Consider the following 19252-nt stretch of genomic DNA (forward strand, 5'->3'; position numbering starts at 1 on the left):
GGCTCCCGCCTTCTGGAATGGCCTGTCAGAGGGGTTAGGAAAGCTCTCGCTCTCCTGGCTGTCTCCAAACTATGCAAAACTGAATTACTGAAAAAGGGCTTTTCGTCACTGGTAGGATGGTTGTACTATACAAAATGGATTACAAACTTGCTTGGATAAATTAGAGACAGTGGCTTACTGAATGTCCCCTTTTGTTGATTATTCTGATAACTATATGTAATCAGCCTTGACTCTCTGTGAGAAAGTGGATTGTAAACAACATAAATAATACCTTTTTAAAATGAAAAATGTGGGCAAATTCAGTAAGGTTACATCCTACCAGTCAGGAATGCCTTCCCATTTATTTATTCTTTCTTCCCTTGCTTTTTAGTTCTTTGCTCTCCTATACGCAGCTCACAGAACTTTGAAAAACTCACCATTTATTTTATCTGAACAGTCACTTGCAGAAAAGTTTACAGAAAACAGGATGAAGAATGACCTGTTCCTGAAGTGGTAAATCATAGGTGTCAAACTCGTGGCCCTCCAGATGTTATGGACTACAGTTCCCATCATCCCCTGCCAGCATGCCACTGGCAGGGGATGATGGGAACTGTAGTCCATAACACCTGGAGGGCTGCGAGTTTGACACCTGTGGGCAAATAATTAAGCACACATCAGCATGGACTCGATTGTTTAAGGACCAGTATAAAAGGAAGATATGTCCTTTCCTGGATGCTTTCTGCTTTCACAAGTAAATTACAGGTGGGTGGTAAAGACAGGAGTTTGGAAGATTAGATCAGTGAGCTCCTTGTGTACTCAGCATGGATTAAACTAATCCAAAGCTATGGAAGCATAAAAATTTGAAAGACTTGTAGCTTGTAGTATTAGGTGTGTGGTACTTTCCTGAGAGAGGAGAGCATAAAGTCATCTAGAAAACGATCTGTGCAAAATGTTCTATACATTTATTATTCCAGTTGGTTAGTCTGCTAGCGGAGGCAGTAATCATTGTTTTGGTTATGGGATTGTTGCACAGCTCTGCTGTAGGCTGTGAACAGGTGACCATTTTTTAACAGTCATAATAGTGTCCCCGCTAATGCTACCCTGACACTAGCCCCGAGTGAGACAGTTTTGGCAGAAATGGGGGCGGGTCAGGCAGAGCATGCACAGATCTTTATCAGTAATAGAGACAGCCTGTGAAAAATTATATGGGGGAGATGAAATTTACGTGCCACGTCTCCCCCTGAAATCTTCAGCATACTCAATACAGACCTAGAACATAGCTCAGTTATGCTACCCAGAGGGCAACTGTGGAAGGTTTGATCAGTGTTAGGAAAGTGTGTCTGAAGCTTGTCTTCAGGGGAAATATTCAGCTCTGAAGCTAGGCCAAACTAAACTCCAGCAAACACAGTTAACATTGGAAAATGTACAGAAAAATGAGCTCTTAATGGTATCACTGAAATTCCACAAACAAGACGTCTTACTGTGAAAACACTTGTCTAAAAAAAGAGCAATAAAGGGAACCTACCATGTTTCATTTCAACAACAGGCAGATCAAAAAGTTGCTGGACTAGATTCAGATGAACTTTACCGTCACAAAGGAGAACAGTTCTTGTTTCTTCAACTACAGCCCCACGTGAAAAATGCTTCTTCAGGCGCATAACATAAAAAAATAGAAACAACTTGTTAGAATGCTGGAGACGTTCCTGCCCATTAATTTCTGTTAAACATCCTATAAATAACCTCATCCAGTGTGTAATTAATTTTGATGTCTGTATTCTTGAATATACATTGTGAGGGGAAGGGGCACGAAACTGTCTTCATTTTTCAAGTTTTATATACTTCATTTGTGTCTTACGTTTCTCCCTAGTGGGGACCCAAACCAGCTTATACTGTTCCTCCATTTTAAACCCACAGCAACCCTTTGATTTTGGGCTCATTCCGCACATGCAGAATAATGCACTTTCAAACTGCTTTCAATGCTCTTTGAAGCTGTGCGGAATGGCAAAATCCACTTGCAAACAGTTGTGAAAGTGGTTTGAAAATTCATTATTTTGCGTGTGCAGAAGGGTCCTTGGTTAGACTAAATTGTGAGACTGGCCCAAGATCACCCAGCACGCTTCCATGGGAACTCAAACCTGGGTCTCCTGCATTCCAGTCCAACACTTCAGCCACTGTGCCAAAGGTCACAGAGCTTCCAAAGTGTTGGTTACAAGAGTGACGGGGTTACAGAAAAGGAGCTGCAAGGCTGAGTGCTGCCAGGAGTTATTTTGGGCTCGAGATGAAGTGACGCTAGGGTAAGAGGAGAGAAGTGGCATACCCATCTGGTGTAGAATCCTGCAGGGTTGTGCAAAGTAACACGGGGTGCCAGAGCAGGGTAGCTGGGAAAGAACAGTGCATGAGAGAAGCATGCAGTACTCCCAGTGGTGGGATCCAAAAATTTTAGTAACAAGTTCCCTCGCCAGCCCCCCCTCAGCAAAGGGAACAGAGGCATACCTAGGCAAACCTGAGCCCTGGGCAAAACCTGAGTTGGATGCCCCCCCATAGGCAGCCACCCCACCACGACCTTTCAAATTTTTTTTGCACCAGGTCATTCCTAAATCATCATCACATTATAGAAATGCCCCAACTCACAAATCTGAACACAGCAATGGTGAAACACACAGGTTCTTTGATAGAGACTGGTGAGATAAAAGGTACGAAAGGCTGAGAATCAATGAATTGCAGTACCTGAAAGGGATTAACCCAGTTCAGGGAGTTACATTATTAGTTGCAATTGCTATATGGAACCTTCACATTCAAAGGCAGTATGCCTCTCGGGGAGGCGAGAGCGTGGAGATGGAAAAGCGGACCCAATTAGTAACCCCCTCCCGGCACACACAAATAATTAGTAACCCACTCTCGGGAACTGGTGAGAACCTGCTGGATCCTACCTCTGAGTACTCCAGAGAACGTGGAAAGTGGGTACTATTTTCGAAGGGATGAAGAATTTGTGGCGATGGTAGCATTAGCATGCTGACAGGTTGCCTTTTGAAAGCTGGATGTTGGGAGATATTGTTGAAAATTGAGTAGTTCGAGCTATTATTTGTTTGTTTGTTTGTTTGTTTGTTTGTTTGTTTGTTTGTTTGACAGCGTCAGGCTCAGAAAGTTCAGAATATTTTGAAGGACCCATCTCATCCGACATACTCTCTTTTTGAAGTGTTACCATCTGGCAGACGATGTAGGATTATAAAAACAAGGACAAATGGGCTTAAGAGACAGCTTCTATTCTAGAGCTGTGACTTTGCTGAACTCCATGGTTTCACGCGGATGTGGTTGGGGCTGTGTAGGGATGATCGGAGGAAGGGGAATGTGAGGATGGGGTGTGAGATCTGAAATAGTGTGCATCAGGGAATGCTTGTAAATTTCGTTGTGCATGCACAATGGCAATAAATGCTTCTTATCTTATTTCAGGGGGGCGTACAACATGCTTAAAAACATACTAATGCCTAAAGGGTTGTTATAACTATACCAATCATTAATACAAATATATAAAGTGGCAAACAATTAAACCTATAAAAACTCCTACGGCCTAGTTTGGGAATGTGAATCCTTATTAAAATGTCCATGGACAGGTTGAGGAGGGGGATCGCTCAAGATTGTACTGTATTGGATTTTGCGGGGGGCAGACCACGCTTTTGAGCAAGCATGAGAATAAACACAAGATCACAGTTTCTGTAAGGCAGGAGAAAAGCAGGATGCCTCTGTTTCTACTTCCCCCCCTGCCTGATAGAGAAGGTACAATGAGCTAAGCTACCAACCTCCAGGTAGGACCTGGAGATCTCCCGGAATTACAACTGGTCTCTAGACTACAAATATCAGTTCTCCTGGAGAAAATGGCTGCTTTGGAAGGTGGACTCTATAGTATTACACCTGCTGAGGTCTCTCCCCTCCTCACACTCTGTCCTCCCCAGGCCCCACACCCAAAGTCTCCAAGAATTTCCCAACCTGGAGTTGGCAACCTTAGCATAAACTGTCCTTTCCCAGCAGCCTCTCTTCCAGGGGCGAGTTCCCTTGTCCTCAGAAAAAGCTTAAAACTTGCACTGTGGCTGTGGCAGGAAACTTCTTTCAAATCTAGCTTACCAAGTGATATTTCCTTCTCGTATTATTCTGTTAACCATATTCTAATTTCATTGCAGTAGCTGCTTGCTATTTGCAGTCTTACGCTCACCCTGTCCTAAATCTGTAGTTATATACTTCTGTTTTAAAAGGGGGTCTTTTTTAATGGCCAGCATGTCTTCTTGATGTCATAGGCTGATTCCGCATTGGCCAAAAACAGCGGTGGGAAAACAGTGGGAAAACAGTATAAACTCTTTTACACCGTTTTAAACCCTTTTACACCATTTTCACACTGTTTTCACACTACTGTTTTTGGCCCATGCGGAATCAGCCATAGAAACCGTTTCATGGAAAGTAAACATCAGTGCGAAACCATGCGCCTGGCTTTTTTCAACATTCTTTAAAAGACAAACGCAAAATCTTGATGGTATGCACCAAATGAGGTCTCACCAACAACAGAATAAACAGAAGTCCAGTTCCCTTTCTCTCAGGAGCCTCCCTTGTTTTCTCTCTAGATGTCTTTCATATTCTCTCTTACATTCGGCAGTCTCAAAAGTTTGCGTGTTGTTTGGTGATGTTTTCTAATAAAAAGTTCCTCATAAAAAAGTATGACATGACTTTTATTTTGGAAAACTACACTGTCAAGCATTATATAGAAACATCTGGCATATGGCTTTCCGGCAGGGTCTGGCAAAGCATCTACAAGCAACTCTTTTACCCAGTAATGGGCGGACCTCACTAAAATTTTAGGCTACAATTATAGAATCAGAGGTGGGATCCAGCAGGTTCTCACAGGTTCCCGAGAGTAGGTTACTAATTATTTGTGTGTGCCGAGAGGGTTTTACTAGTTGGTGATTTTGCCACCTGATTTTTGCCTTAGTTACACCCCTCCTCTCAGCAGTAGCGCGCAGAACTTGAAGCAGTCTACCAGGAGGTGCACCGGCGTGCGTGGCAGCCTGCGCCTGCGTGCATTCGTTTCCTGCCCAAGGACCGGCGCAGCGCCTGCGTCCTTGCCACAGCCCCACCCAGGAATGCCCCACCCCCAGAATGCCCAGCTGCCACCCCCGTCGTGCCCCGGCCAGCCCCATTGGCGCTACACCACAGTTTGAATCCCACCACCATGGGAACCTGTAACTAAAATTTTTGGATCCCACCACTGTATAGAATGAATTGCTGTAGTGACTGTAGAAGAACGTGAAGGGCTGTGAGCAGAGGTGGGATCCAACCAGTTCTCACCACTTCTCTAGAAGTAGTTACTAATTTTTTTCTGATTGCCGAGAAGGGGTTACTAAAGAAACCTCCCTGCCCAATAGGGACTGGAGGTGCGTGTGTGCAGCAGCACCACTGTTTGAATCCTACCACCATCGGAACCTGTTATTAAAATTTTTGGATCCCACCACTGGCTGTGAGGACAAACAGCTAAGCATAAACTTTCTGTGCACTAGGACAACCTATAGTGTATTGATCGAGAAAGCTGAAATAAGGGTATTCAGTCAGGAGCAATTCTTAGACACAATTCTAAGGGGTGGAATGAATTGATGCCGCACTTCCCACCAATCGGCACACAGGACTCACTATCAGCCATGAGGGCCCCAGCCCGGCTTGATGTTTGGGGCGAGGAGAAGGTAGGGGGGAATGGGGAGGTTAAGAATGGGCTAAATTGGTGGAAGGAACATTTAACAACCTCAGTTATGCAGAAGACCAGGGACGTGGGTATAGATTTTTTATGGGGGGGGGGTTCGGGGGGGGCCACCCCCACCCACCCCTAGGGCATGGCCACGCCTCCCCAAGCCCCGCCCCTCGCCTAGCGCTTATAAAAGCAGCTCTCCGAGGTTGGGGATGGCAGGCTCCCCTGCCCTGCCCTGCCCTGCCCTGCCCTGCCCTGCCCTGCCCTGCCCTGCCCTGCCCTGCCCTGCCCTGCCCTGCCCCTCCACTCTGGGCAGAGGCATAGCGGGAAAATGGAGCCTGGTGCAAAATCTGAGTTTTGCCCCCCCCCCCCCCGCAGCCACTGTGATGCTGGAATCCACCCCCAAACAGCATCACTTTCAATGGTGTTTAAACTAGAGAGCCCAAATTCTCCTTTTAAATCCACCTTAAAGGGAGAATCTGGGGTCCCTAGTTAAATAACATTGAAAGTGATGCTGTTTTGGGGTGGATTATCCCCCACCCTGAAACAGGATCACTTTCAATGTGGCGTGGTGGTTAAGAGCAGGTGCATTCTAATCTGGAGGAACCGGGTTTGATTCCCTCCTCTGCCGCCTGAGCTGTGGAGGCTTATCTGGGGAATTCAGATTAGCCTGTACACTCCCACGCACACCAGCTGGGTGACCTTGGGCTAGTCACAGCTTTTTGGAGCTCTCTCAGCCCCACCTACCCCACAGGGTGTTTGTTGTGAGGGGGGAAGGGCAAGGAGATTGTCAGCCCCTTTGAGTCTCCTATAGGAGAGAAAGGGGGGATATAAATCCCAACTCTTCTTCTTCTTCTAAACTGAGGACCTCAGATTCTCTCTTTAAATCCATGCCGAAGGGGGTGGATTTAAAAGGAGAATCTGGGGAAATTTGGGGAAATTTGGGGGATGCCTGCTGTCAGGGGTGCAATTGTTAAGCTAGCAGCACCAAACATTTAGGGTATCTTTAGGAGTCTCTCCTAATGATACCACCCAGGTTTGGTGCAGTTTGGTTCAGGGGGTCCAAAGTTATGGACCCTCAAAGGTGTAGCCCCCATCTCCTATTAGCTCCCATTGGAAACAATGGGGGACGGGGGCACCCCCTTTGGGAGTCCATAGCTTTGGACTCCCTGGACCAAACTTCACAAAACCTGGGTGGTATCAATAAGAGACTCTCCTGATAGTAAATCCCAGGTTTGGTGAAGTTTGGTTCAGGATATCCAAAGTTATGGACCCTCAAAGATTTAGCCTTCATTTTCTATTAGCTCCCATTGAAAACAATGGAGGATGGGGCACTCCCTTTGGGAGTCCATAGCTTTGGACCCCCTGGACCAAACTTCACAAAGCCTGGCTGGCATCAATAAGAGACTCTCCTGATAATACATCCCAGGTTTGGTGAAGTTTGTTTCAGGGGGTCCAAAGTTATGGACCCTCAAAGATGTAGCCCCCATCTTCTATTAGCTCCCATTGGAAACAATGGAGGATGGGGCACTCCCTTTGGGAGTCCATAAATTTGGACCCCCTGAACCAAACCTCACCAAACCCGGGTAGTATCATCGGGAGAGTCCCCCAAACAATCCCTGAAATTTTGGTGCTGCTAGCCCAAACAATGCGCCCCCTGCAGGCTGAAGACAAAAAAAGCAGTAAAATGTTTTTAAAACCCACAAACGGAGGGGCGGAGCTTCGGACATGGATGGGGTTTTTTTTCAAACCCGAGAACCCCCCCCCCCCCCCTTACCTACGTCCATGCAGAAGACACCACATTACTGGCAGAAAGAAGCAAAGTCTTGGAATGATTACTAATGAAGGTTAAAACAGAAAGTGCCAAAGCAAGATTGCAGCTGAACACCACAAAGTCAAAAGAATTATCAGAGAATTATTCAAGAGAATTATACAGTTTTAAGGTTGCTGGTGAAGAAATTTAAATTGTTCAAAATTGTCTGTTATTTGGCTCCATCATCAGCCAAAAGGAAGACTGCAACTCAGAAACCAGAAAGAAGCTGAGGCCGGGGCGGACAGCCATGAAAGAGCTAGAAAAGATTCTTAAGTGAAACAATGGCCACCAGCAACACATCGTTACACTACGTATGGGTGTGAAAGTTGGACAGTGAAGAAAGCTGACAGGAATATAGTTGATTCCTTTGAAATGTGGTTTTAGAAGAGCGTTCTACTGATACCGTGGACAGCTTTGAAAAACCCCAAATCAGTGGGTTCCAGATCAAATAAAGCAAGGATTTTACTTATTACATTTTTAGGCTGCCCTTCCCTTGTAAGTTCAGGGTGGCTTACATCATTTAAAAATACAATTGATATTAACTCTTTAAATTTGAACGTTTCCCTAGAAGCTGAAATGACTAAAATGAGTATCATACTTTGGGCACATTATGACAAGCCAAGAGTTACAGGAAAGATAATAAGGCAAGGAAAAGTAGCAGGCAGCAGGAAAAGAGGGAGATTCAACCTGAGGTAGAGTTACTTGATAAAGGAAGCCACGGCTCTCACTCAGTCTGCAATCAATAGGACATTTTTGGAAGACATAGGGTCTCCATAAATCAGAAGGAACTTGATGGCACTTAATACACGCACATCGCCAAGAGGGATGAACGGAGAAGGGGTAAGAATGGGAACTGAGGGCATATATGGAGATGTATAACAGGGTAGAGAAACAGCCTGGGAAAAGAATTGTGAAGACGACAGACCAGCTGAAGGAAGTGCCCAGTCTGCCTTCATTGAAGGTAGAGAACATGGGAATAGAGTGCCTGCAAAGCAGTGTACAGTATTCATCCTCCTCTAAAAGCCATCTAAGCCTTCTCAACAGACCTTGCTGACTGTGTACCCTTTGGCCATTTTCAGCAAAAATGCATACCAGTTCAGTTACAACTCCAGTACTAGACATCAGTTTGCCAGAGGAAACTCAGGTTTCATCATCCGCTTTCCAGAGAGTCTCTGAAATGGTTTTTTGAGTTAGAAAGTTGTTTTTTATCTCTCACTTTTTCTGCACCACAAGGAGTCCCAACAAGGATTACAAGCTCATTCCATTCTCCTCCCCCCCAACATGCACCTTGTGAGGTAGGTGGAGCTGAAAGAGTCCTGAGAGAACTGTGACTGGCCCAAGGTTACCCAACAAGCTTCATGTGGAGGAGTCGGGAATTGAACTTGGTTTTCCAGATTAGAGTCCGCTGCTCTTAACCACTACATCACTCTGGCTCTCAGTTTCTGATCCAGTTTAATTGATATTTGGGATATTTGGATGTCTGGAATGTTGATACATTGCTATTACATCTGTTGTTGCTGTAAACAGCCTTGAATTTGGGATAAGCTAGGAGCTGGCCTGAACTGTAGATGAGATATTGTGACAGTGTCAGGCAGAGGCAGGTACCTGTTGTGACTTGAGTGCTAAAACCTCCACAAAGTCTTTATGTAAAAAATGCTTATGAACTTTTATCATGAAACCAAGCCTGGGAGAGCCAAGCTTGTTTCAATAAAATCTGGGTCCTTTTCTCCAATAACTCCAACCAGCTGAGTTCTCAAGGATTTTTATTGAAAAACAGAAATAAAATAAATAAAATAAAATGCAGTTACACAGATTGCTCAGCTGAATACATTCTTATGGATCTCTCGGGACATCCACCCCAGAGGTGCTTCTCTTAGCTTAGCCCATGATAGAGTCACCTAGGTCTTTGTTCTTAGTCACCAAGAAAACTTTCCCCCTTGCCATGCGGTCCCAAAAACCTTTGAAGTGCCTTATTTGGACATCTTCCTGTCCTGGGTACATTTCCATGGCCTTTTGATTTCCCCATCCGGTGGATCAAAGACCACTTGATCAAAGACCCTTTTTTACCATGTAGGTGTGATGCTGCTAGGTTTTACAGTAGTATTCCATCACAACTTTCAATAAAAAGAGGTGTCTGGGAGAGAAATTAGAACTGTAATCTGGCCAGAAACACTGGAACCAAACTGCATCCCATGATGCTGGCATTGGGTGTTTGGCTCATCTGCCGTAAATCCCCAGATGTAACGAAGGTTGTAAATGGCTTGTTTCGCCTGCCCTCTTCATACAAAACATTGCAATCTTAGTGATACTGCCTTTGTTTGCACACGGAAGATCCTGCTTCTATGAAGTTAGACCCCATTCATTTCAGACCACAGGACTCTCTCTGTTTTGTGATTTAATTCTGGTCTGTATTGAATTACAGTGTGACTAGATTTGGTGGAGAGATCTTTGGGTTCCCTTTCTAATAATGACAGCAAGTTCTGTGGGCTGAAAAGAGGCAGAATAATATTGACTGAAAGAAGAAGTAGCCATGCAACAGAGGCAGAAACATATTAAAATGTCTATTCTGCTGTAAAAGGAGCTTCCCCCCCAATATTTTGTCTTTATTACTATATTTATGGTGTAAAGTCAGCCTCACCCATATTTTCTTGCTGTTTCTGTCATCACTGTGATGCTGGCTTCATTACTTCCTTTCTAAATAAGGGATTTTCCAGTTCTCTTATGTCAAGAAATTGGTACTTGCGACATTTCTGAATTTTACCAGCATCTGTAAATCATGTTTACATCCTGCTTGGCCCTTCACAAACTGTAGTTTTGTAAATTCAGTGAGAATTTGGGCAAACAAAACAAAACCGTGAGAAGTTATCCAGTTACCAGTCTGGATCTAGTTTTATTAGTATTTCCACTTTAATATGGGATACTTCTAAATGTCTTTCAGGAGCCTCACAGGCACAGCTGCCTCTTCAGTTTCTCTTTTTGGCAATCTGTTCAACATCTTAATTAATCTTCAGTACAAATAAATGTCTCCTAATCTCATTTAGGGCTCAAATCCTATTTTCTGTTCACACCTACTTCGCATGGCAGTGCCTCTGATAGGTTTGCTTATCTCTGTAAGTTATATGTATCCTCACATAAAGAGCATCTTTCCTTTTATCAGGGAGAAGTTATATTTCCAGGATTCTCCTATACACACTATTATTATGACCTGACACTCACAATCAGTGAAATAGGTGGCCAACCAATGTCTGTAATACATCACATCAAACAATAGTTGGAAAGGCACAGGACTGAATGTTCCTAAGGTCAACCATGCCAAAAATATATGTTGGGGAAATAGTTCTAGGTAGGATCTCTCCAGTCTGAAGCAGTCTGACTGAGACACAGGTTTACAAAATTGTGAAAAGGATATGGGCAGGGGCATACTGCCCAGGGGGACATATGGGGTCAAATGTCCCTGGGCTATGGCCATTTAGTCACATGGGGGGCAGAAAATCACCCCCACACCTCTCCTCCATGTGTCGCATGGACCGTTGCTTTTTTCAGATTTGTGAGTTGGGGCATGTTCTATAATGTGATGGTGACTTTGAGATGACCTGGTGCAAAAAAACCCACGTTGTTTGGTTGTGGTGGGGGAGGGTGGCTGCCCATATTTTTTGGGGGGGGACAGCAGCAGCAGAATACTCAGATTTAGCACCAGGCTACATTTTCCCTAGATACACCTCTGCATATATGGGTGCCACTTTGCAAACAAAATCACATATATTAACCATAGTCACTACTGTATGATCTGAATAAAACCATTTAGAGCAGTTGTGGCAAACCTTTGGCACTCCAGATGTTATGGACTACAATTCCCACCAGCCCCTGCTAGCATGGCCAATTGGGCATGCTGGCAGGGGCTGATGGGAATTGTAGTCCATAACATCTGGAGTGCCAAAGGTTCGCCACCATGGATTTAGAGAGAGGAGGGACAGGTATGAGATCCTAATTTTTCTTGTAGTGGACCATGCATTTCAGAGAGTAAAGTTTAGGGTGCTGCACACTGCCATTGTTAAAATGAAAAATGTTTGTTAATACATACTGCACATCAACATCCTATTATATAAAAAGCAAGGAATATTGGCGACGAGTCACTTTTTGAATAACTATACAGGCAGAGGGCATGACCAGAGCAACAGCTTTGAATCAATGAGGTCCATAAGCAGCTGAGAGTAATATCTGAGGCAACCAGTGGCATCTGAACTGCCCCTACAAGGCGTCAGTTTGAACCCTGAACACCCTTCAGAACTGGAGCCAGGAGCTAAGATGGCGGCTGCTGACAGAAACGACTCACTTTATCTTATTGCTGTAGTAATCAACAAGCTGTACAACCAAGGCGTTCAGGTACTGGCCATTACTGTGGATCCTCTGCTGAGGACTGAAGGGGGGTGATCGTGAGCTATTTGGGCACCGGGGGCCAAAGAGAGGGTTCCCTGGCATTGTGACCAATCAGCAGCCTTTCATGTGAGAAACTCTGATGTGAGTTGTCAGGGGCTGTACCTGACTGGCTGCAGTGGTTTTCATTTGGGGAAACGAGGATGAAAGGTGTTGACTAATGGCTGGGTCTGTATTTTTTGACCCCCTTCACAGTGAAGAGATTGGCCTAGTGGCCTATTTCTTTGGTACTGCAGAACCCAGAGTGGAAGCTGTGTATTCCTTTCTATTATTTGTTAGAGGAGGCTTCTGATTGGGTGGGGAGCATTTTCTAGAGCCCGTTGTGGTTTTTTTTCACATAATGGGCTTTATTGCTAGTACTATATACAAAAGCTGCTGGTTTTCAACCATCTTAAGTGGAACTGAGGGGAAAATTGCTGAAGTTATATCGTTTGATTTTTCCATCTCTTTTTATATATTTATAGAAAGATTATACAAAGCAAACTTGGCATGACACTGAAAATAAAGCAACATACTTGAGAAAACAAGAGTCACTGGAAAAGACAATAATGCTAGGAAAAGTTGAAGGCAGTGGAAAAAGAGGGAGACCAAATAAAACACAGTTTGACTTAGTCAAGGAAGCCACAGTCCTCAGTTAGCAACACCTGAGCAAGGCTGTTAACGAGAGGACATTTTGGAGGTCATTAATGCATATGGGTCCCCAATACTCAGAAGCAAGCTGCCAGCCACTTAACATGTGTGTTAAGATATTTATTATAACCTTTTCTGTCATAAAATGATCAAAGCAGTTACAAATCACAAACAGTGGGCTCGATCTAGACCAGGGGTCGGGAACCTTTTAGACTCAAAGAGCCATTTGGGCCCATTTTCCCCGGAAAAGAAAATTCATGGAGCCGCGGATTCCGCTTTCTTCTCTCCCCCACCCGCCTTCTGTAAGCGGACGAGGCGGAGGCAGCTTTCTTCTCGAGGCGTGCAGGAAGCCACCTTCGGGCAGGTTTCACTTTCACCGGCCGGACAGCTGTTGCGGCTGCTGCTTCTGCTCTCCCTCCTTCTCCTTGCTCCTTCCCCCTCCCTTCTTCGACCTTGGCGGTGTTCGACTTCTGATAAGCGAAACCCATCAAAAAATCCCCTGCGTTGCCAACTGTTTCGGGGATTTTTGGGCGAACGGCTGGTGCTGGCTTTTTTCTCTTCCACGGCCCCCCTGGAAGAGAAAAAAGCCAGCACCAGCTCGCCAAATCCCCGAAACAGTCCAGAATCCCCCCAGCTCAGCCCTGGAGTTGGCAACGCAGGGGATTTTTTTGATGGGTTTCGCTTATCAGAAGTCGGTAACTGGAACTTCGCCGCCGGCGGTGGAAAGAGGCGGCGGTGGCTGGAGGCGCTTTTCTCTTCCCCTGAAGTGGCGGATGGCGAGGCGCTTTTCTCTTCCCCTGGGCGGCGGCGCTTGAGGCCGCTTTTTCTCTTGGGGCGGCGGCGCGGAGCCGCTTTCTTCTCTGGGGGGGTTGGCGGCGGCGGCGGCGGCGCGGAGGCCGCTTTCTTCTCTCGGGGGGGTGGCGGCGGCGGCGGCGCGGAGCCGCTTTTCTCTGGGGGGGGGTGGCGGCGGAGCCGCTTTCTTCTCTCGAGGCGGCGTAACGGATGCCGCTTTCTTCTGGGAAGGCGGCGCGGAGGCCGCTTTCTTCTCTCCCCCCGGTCGGGACGGCGGCACGGCGGCAGTCTCTGCGCAGGGGAAGGGGGCGAAATCCCACGCTGCCCAGGAAGGGGCGTGGAGCCGCACCACAGGCTCTAAAGAGCCGTTTGCGGCTCGCGAGCCGCAGGTTCCCGACCCCTGATCTAGACGATCAGTTGTTCTAGTGGAGGCTCTGTCTTCTGACAGAAGGAAACACCCCTTGAAAGGCTCCAAACCAATATACAAACAAAAAAGGTGTGAGTTTAAACACTATTATCTGTGTTACACCGAGAGTTCCATAGTCCCAAAACAGACTAAATAGAGACCAAGTACCGTGCAAAAAACCTTTCTTTCTGAATCTGCCTTTAGTACATTGTGTTAAATTTGATAACAAAGAAATCCAAAGCCGGTTTTAGCCACTCATTTGCCAGAGTTGTTTGTTGTTCTTTTGAAATTTTGTTGCTGCTCTTCTGAACAGCCACAGTCAAAAATCTGCTGTATCCATCAAGACCAAACTCTTTGTTATAGCCAGTAAAAACCATGACTGCACATTTGTAATTCCTCCTATTTTTGTTTCATACGAGTGTCTTGATTTCACTGGACACTTCCCTTGGACTCCACCCAGAGGTGGGATCCAGCAGGTTCTCACAGGTTCCCGAGAGTAGGTTACTAATTATTTCTGTGTGCCAAGAGGGGGTTACTAATTGGTGATTTTGCCACGTGATTTTTGCCTTAGTTACGCCCCTCCTCTCAGCAGCAGCGCGCAGAACTTGAAGCAGTCTAGCAGGAGGTGCACCGGAGTGCGTGGCAGCCTGCGCCTGCGTGCATTCGTTTCCCGCCCAAGGACAGGCGCAGCGGCTGCGTCCTTGCCACAGTCCCACCCAGGAATGCCCGGCCACGCCCCCGTCGCGCCCCACCCAGCCCCATTGGCGCTACGCCACAGTTTGAATCCCACCACCATGGGAACCTGTTACTAAAATTTTTGGATCCCACCACTGCCTCCACCCAGTCTCACTTATTAATGTGGCTCCTGATAAAATGGACGGTATTATTCTGCCTGTAAATATCATGCTTTATAGTCTGTGTCAATAGCTTTTAGTCCACATATTAATATGAAATAATATGAAATTAGTATGAAATATTAATGTGAGCATCTTGGAAATGATACGCTAAAGTAGCCCACCCATTTGGTAAATAAATCACTGCTATCGTTGTATGAGCCAATGCGGTTATAGTGGTTAAATGGAACTGCAGCCAGGAAGACCTGGGTTCATAGCCCCTCTCTGCCATGAGGCTCCTTGGATCTGTTTTTATTTCTCAGCCTAATCCGCATCACAGGTCCTTTGTTAGCATAACATGAAGGAAGGAGTCACTGCATCCGCTGATCTGAGCTTCTTGGATTAGTATGATATGACAATGATAATCACAGATGCACATTTTCTTGAGCCTGTACAATGCAATTTAAAATTTCTGCTGCTCAGGAAAGCCCTTCCTTTTCTGATTGGCCTTCTTATTACATCTTCTGGTCTTTTAACATGTTTCTTGTGATTCTTATTTCACATGCATCCCTGCACAATATTTTGAGGGGCAGGAACTGTAAGAAAAAGGAAGCACTAGCAACTAGTTTTCAAGGTTCCGGTATTAAAAATGCAGAGAACAAAATTTGACTGCGCTGTTTATTTCTACCATCATGGAACACATGGAAGTATCCACAGGATTCCCCGGAGGTCTCCTGTCCAGACACTGACAAGACCCACAGCTGCATCTACACCATGTGCCTTCTGACAATTCTCTTGGGTGCACACAACAAATTCTGTATGTCGACAGGCTAGGAATGTTAGTCCCTGATGAATTGCAGCCGAAGCGTTTTAAGGGCATCTCATAGGAGTCCAGAAGCTGGCATGTTATCCATCCCTGTATCAAGAGAGAGCAAGACGCCACTGCTTTTCCATTCTCATGTATTGTATATATAAGAGCAACTAAACTACCAGTCTGAATTAGCTTCAGCATAGTGACATTTTCATACATGAAAAGTAAAACTGTGAACCACCTCTTTTTAATTATTCTGAGTCAGAGACAAAACAAAACAAATAACAAAATGGCAGCCTCACTGGAATCTGTTGCCTGAAATTACTCAGGTTATTTCATGGCAAATCTGAATTTTCCTGAGAGGAATGACTACAGGTTAGAACATAGCTTTTAAAAGTGAAAATATTGGGGCCTGGGACAGTCTCATGCTGCTTATTCTGATACCCTACACCAGAGGCGTAGCAAGGGGGAAAAGCGCCCAGTGCACTGGTGCGTCCTCCGCCCCGCCCTGGAACACCCCCGTCATGCCCCCACAGGGGTGCGCGCCCAGTGCATTGCGCAACACCCCCGTCCCCTTGGAGCTACGCCTCTGCCCTGCACCAATCCTGTGGATCACTACACTTAGGTGTTCATCCTGCCGAAAACTGAATTGCAAAAAAGTACCAAGTGCACGGATGTGGGGTGGTGGCGAGCTCTAAGGGAAACGTCATGGTCTGGTTGAGAATGCTCCCGGCAGGGCGGTTCCCATCACGAGACGGCATGACCCCCACCTCGGGACCCTCAGAATGTGGATTCAGCCTTATAGAACGCTGACTAGGCAGACTCACAAGCAAACACCATTCATCAGTCATGTTGCCAGTGCAACCCCTATTGTCTTTCTACTGATAAGCATGTAATAAAAGGTGACCAGGGAGAGCTATCGGCAGAATCGCCGCCAGCTCTCTCCCACGGCAACCAAGAATCTGTGTCTGCGTCTTCCTATATCGGACAAGGTGTGCATTAGTTAACCAAGCATCAAATATTTGTGGCTGTTTGTACAGGAGTAGGAGGGTTCCTAGAGGCCTGTTTATAATGGGAGGGCTCACATCTAACCGATAGACAGGCTCCAGAAAGTTTTGGGTCAACAGCCACCACACTCACCACACATCCCCCTTGCCTCTGTCTTTGCAATTGGAGTAGGCAGGAATAGTGACATTTTGCATGGGGGTGGGGTGGGGAGCATCTTTGACCTTAAACCTTCAGCTGAGCCATGTTTGCCTCTCTGGCCCGCCCACATATTTCCTGGCTCAGCTGACTAGAGGCAAAGATACTCCAAGGTGTGAAGGTGCATTTGTAGAATACTTTACGGAAAATACTATCATGACACTATTCCATACTGGAAAAAAACTTGGTCACTACTAGTTACTGAAAAAAACTTGGTCACTACTAGTTTATTTGCTTGCCTTTTATTCTGTCCTGTGCTAAGTGATCTGGAATGACTAAGTAGTTAATTCCTTTATTTCTTCTAAAACATCTGTGTCATATTAAATGTACCTTTTTTCCTGAATAACTCACCTCCTTCAACTTCTCACCCAAATCTGTTCTCTGTAAGATGTTTTAGAGAGTTCTCTCTACCTGTTTTGCTTCAAGGATAAAACTCTTCCTCCTTTGCAGTTACAAACTGTTAAAGCCATATATATAAATCAAAAGTAACAAAGATCTTTACCAAACCAAGCCCCATCTATTACGTGCCACGATCTCCTGTAGAGAGTCTGACTGCATTAATTAATCAGATTGCTAACCACAGAGACCCCTATAGAATATTATGGAATTAGTAATGGACAAGATGTGTCATCCAGACAAAAAATCTTTTGTGTTTCATGTCTCTAAATCCATGATGGTTGGCCTTCATTCAGACTCTTTATGCATGCAGTGCTTCACCTGTGGCCGTCAGCTTTGTAGTGGGTTTTCCCAGTTTTTTAAAAAATTAGATTTTCCAGCTGCCAAGTTTCCCCAGCCGATCCAATCTGCCATTTTATTCACCTGTTCCCTCGGTTCAGCCTCCAGCTGGGGAGATGGCTGCTACTTTTGTGTGCATCTGCTTTAGTTTGGATCTAGCTTTGTTTTGCTAGACCATTAAATTTCTGTAGATTTCACCAGTCTGTTGCCCCAGTGATAGACTATAAGTATTAAAATACAAAAAAAAAGGAGAAAGCTCTTCCAGTCATTCTGAATTACTGCCCCAAACTATAGGAGGAACAGGGGAAGGCAGGAAGAAGTGAGAAACCCTAATGCAAGCCCAATGCATGCTGTGTCCCTTCGCTTTCCCTGCAAAGTGAGAGGAAAAGTCACACTTTCAGAGGTTTTAGAAACTGCAGAGATTTTCTGATCTGAGGTGTAGTGAATTCGGGAGGGGGAAAAACACATGTGTGACAGAGAATCCAACCCAAAGGGAATGTACGCTCAATGCGAAGCAGACTACAAATGTGTAAATGGCCTCAGAATCTTTGCTTGTGTCGATTCAGCCCCACTGGAACATTATCAAAATATACCCTTTCTTTTACCTTGTTATTTTGGACTTCAATTACTCTAGCGTATTAATCATCTCCTGCTTTGACTACCGTGTTACTACCTTTTAAATGGTCTTTTTAAAATCTCAGCTTTGAAAACTGTTCAACTAGCCTATTACATTATTAAGCAGAATCACAGTGCCTTCATCTTTCATCAGTTTTTATGACTTCTTTCATCAGTTTTCATGACTTCTTTTATGTTTTCAATCCAGTTCAAAATTGCATTCCTGATTATAAAAATCATTTGTTGATTTATGAGATGACTTTGATACATCAGCTCCATGGCCCAGTCTATTGACTCTTTCAGTCTCAATCTCAGTCTCCTCTCTGCCCACTGCCCTCCCTTGTTTTGTAAAAATTTGCCTCAATCTTGCTGGAGTTCACTGGATACAGGGGTCTTCAAACTATGGCCCTCCAGATGTTCATGGACTACAATTCCCATCAGCCCTGCCACTTGGCCATGCTGGCAGAGGTTGATGGGAATTGTAGTCCATGAACATCAGGAAGGCCATAGTTTGAAGACCCCTGCTTTATTGAATTCACCTTCCTATTTCCTTTAGTTTACTTTGGATACCGGGGACCAAGTATCTATAAAGTCTGTGAAAGACGCTACATTGAATACTAATTTTCTTCGTTGGCTCATTCATAATAGCAATTCAAGCCAAAGAGAACCTTCTATACTAATTTTGTGCACATTCTTACAGTGGTCCTCAATTGCTTTTGTCTATATCAGCATTGAAACCATAAACCCCATACTTTTCAACATTTATCAGCGCAATCCAGATGTGGGAGGAGCATTGCTGCTGTGAACAGTGTGGCGAAGGTGTTGCCAAAGGGGTTTCAAGCGGCACAGAAAGAAGGGAATTGTACAAATCCTCCTGTTTCCTGAATCACCCCATAAGCCTAAACAGGGTTATACCCAGTGGTGGGATCCAAAAATTTTAGTAACAGGTTCCCATGGTGGTGGGATTCAAACTGTGGCGTAAATCACCAATTAGTAACCCCCTCTTGGCACACACAAATAATTAGTAACCTACTCTCGGGAACCTGTGAGAACCTGCTGGATCCCACCTCTGGTTATACCACACTTTTAGGGGACATAAGCCTGCAGCTGCATAGAACAGCGTTCCTGGGATGGAGTGTCGATGGAAGCCAATTAAAATCATCTCCACTTCCAGGAACGCCCTCAGCCCCCCCCCCCCCCGTGCTGGTGTTTGCTCAAACAACGTAGCTCCCTGGCAGCACCCACATCTGGATTTAGCCGCCATGGAGCTATGTGACAC

General features: G+C 45.3%; 1 protein-coding gene across 1 annotated transcript in view; it reads right to left on the reverse strand.

Moving 5' to 3' along the window:
- LOC125434228 (WD repeat and coiled coil containing) overlaps positions 1-19252 on the reverse strand; it is a 37354-nt gene that overhangs the window by 1417 nt on the left and 16685 nt on the right. The window contains exon 2 of the mRNA XM_048499313.1: positions 1505-1625. Coding sequence (XP_048355270.1) covers positions 1505-1625 — 121 coding nt within the window. The remainder of the gene's footprint in view (positions 1-1504; positions 1626-19252) is intronic.

This window comes from Sphaerodactylus townsendi, linkage group LG01 (assembly GCF_021028975.2).
Source record: "Sphaerodactylus townsendi isolate TG3544 linkage group LG01, MPM_Stown_v2.3, whole genome shotgun sequence".
Classification (NCBI taxonomy): Eukaryota; Metazoa; Chordata; class Lepidosauria; order Squamata; family Sphaerodactylidae; genus Sphaerodactylus; species Sphaerodactylus townsendi.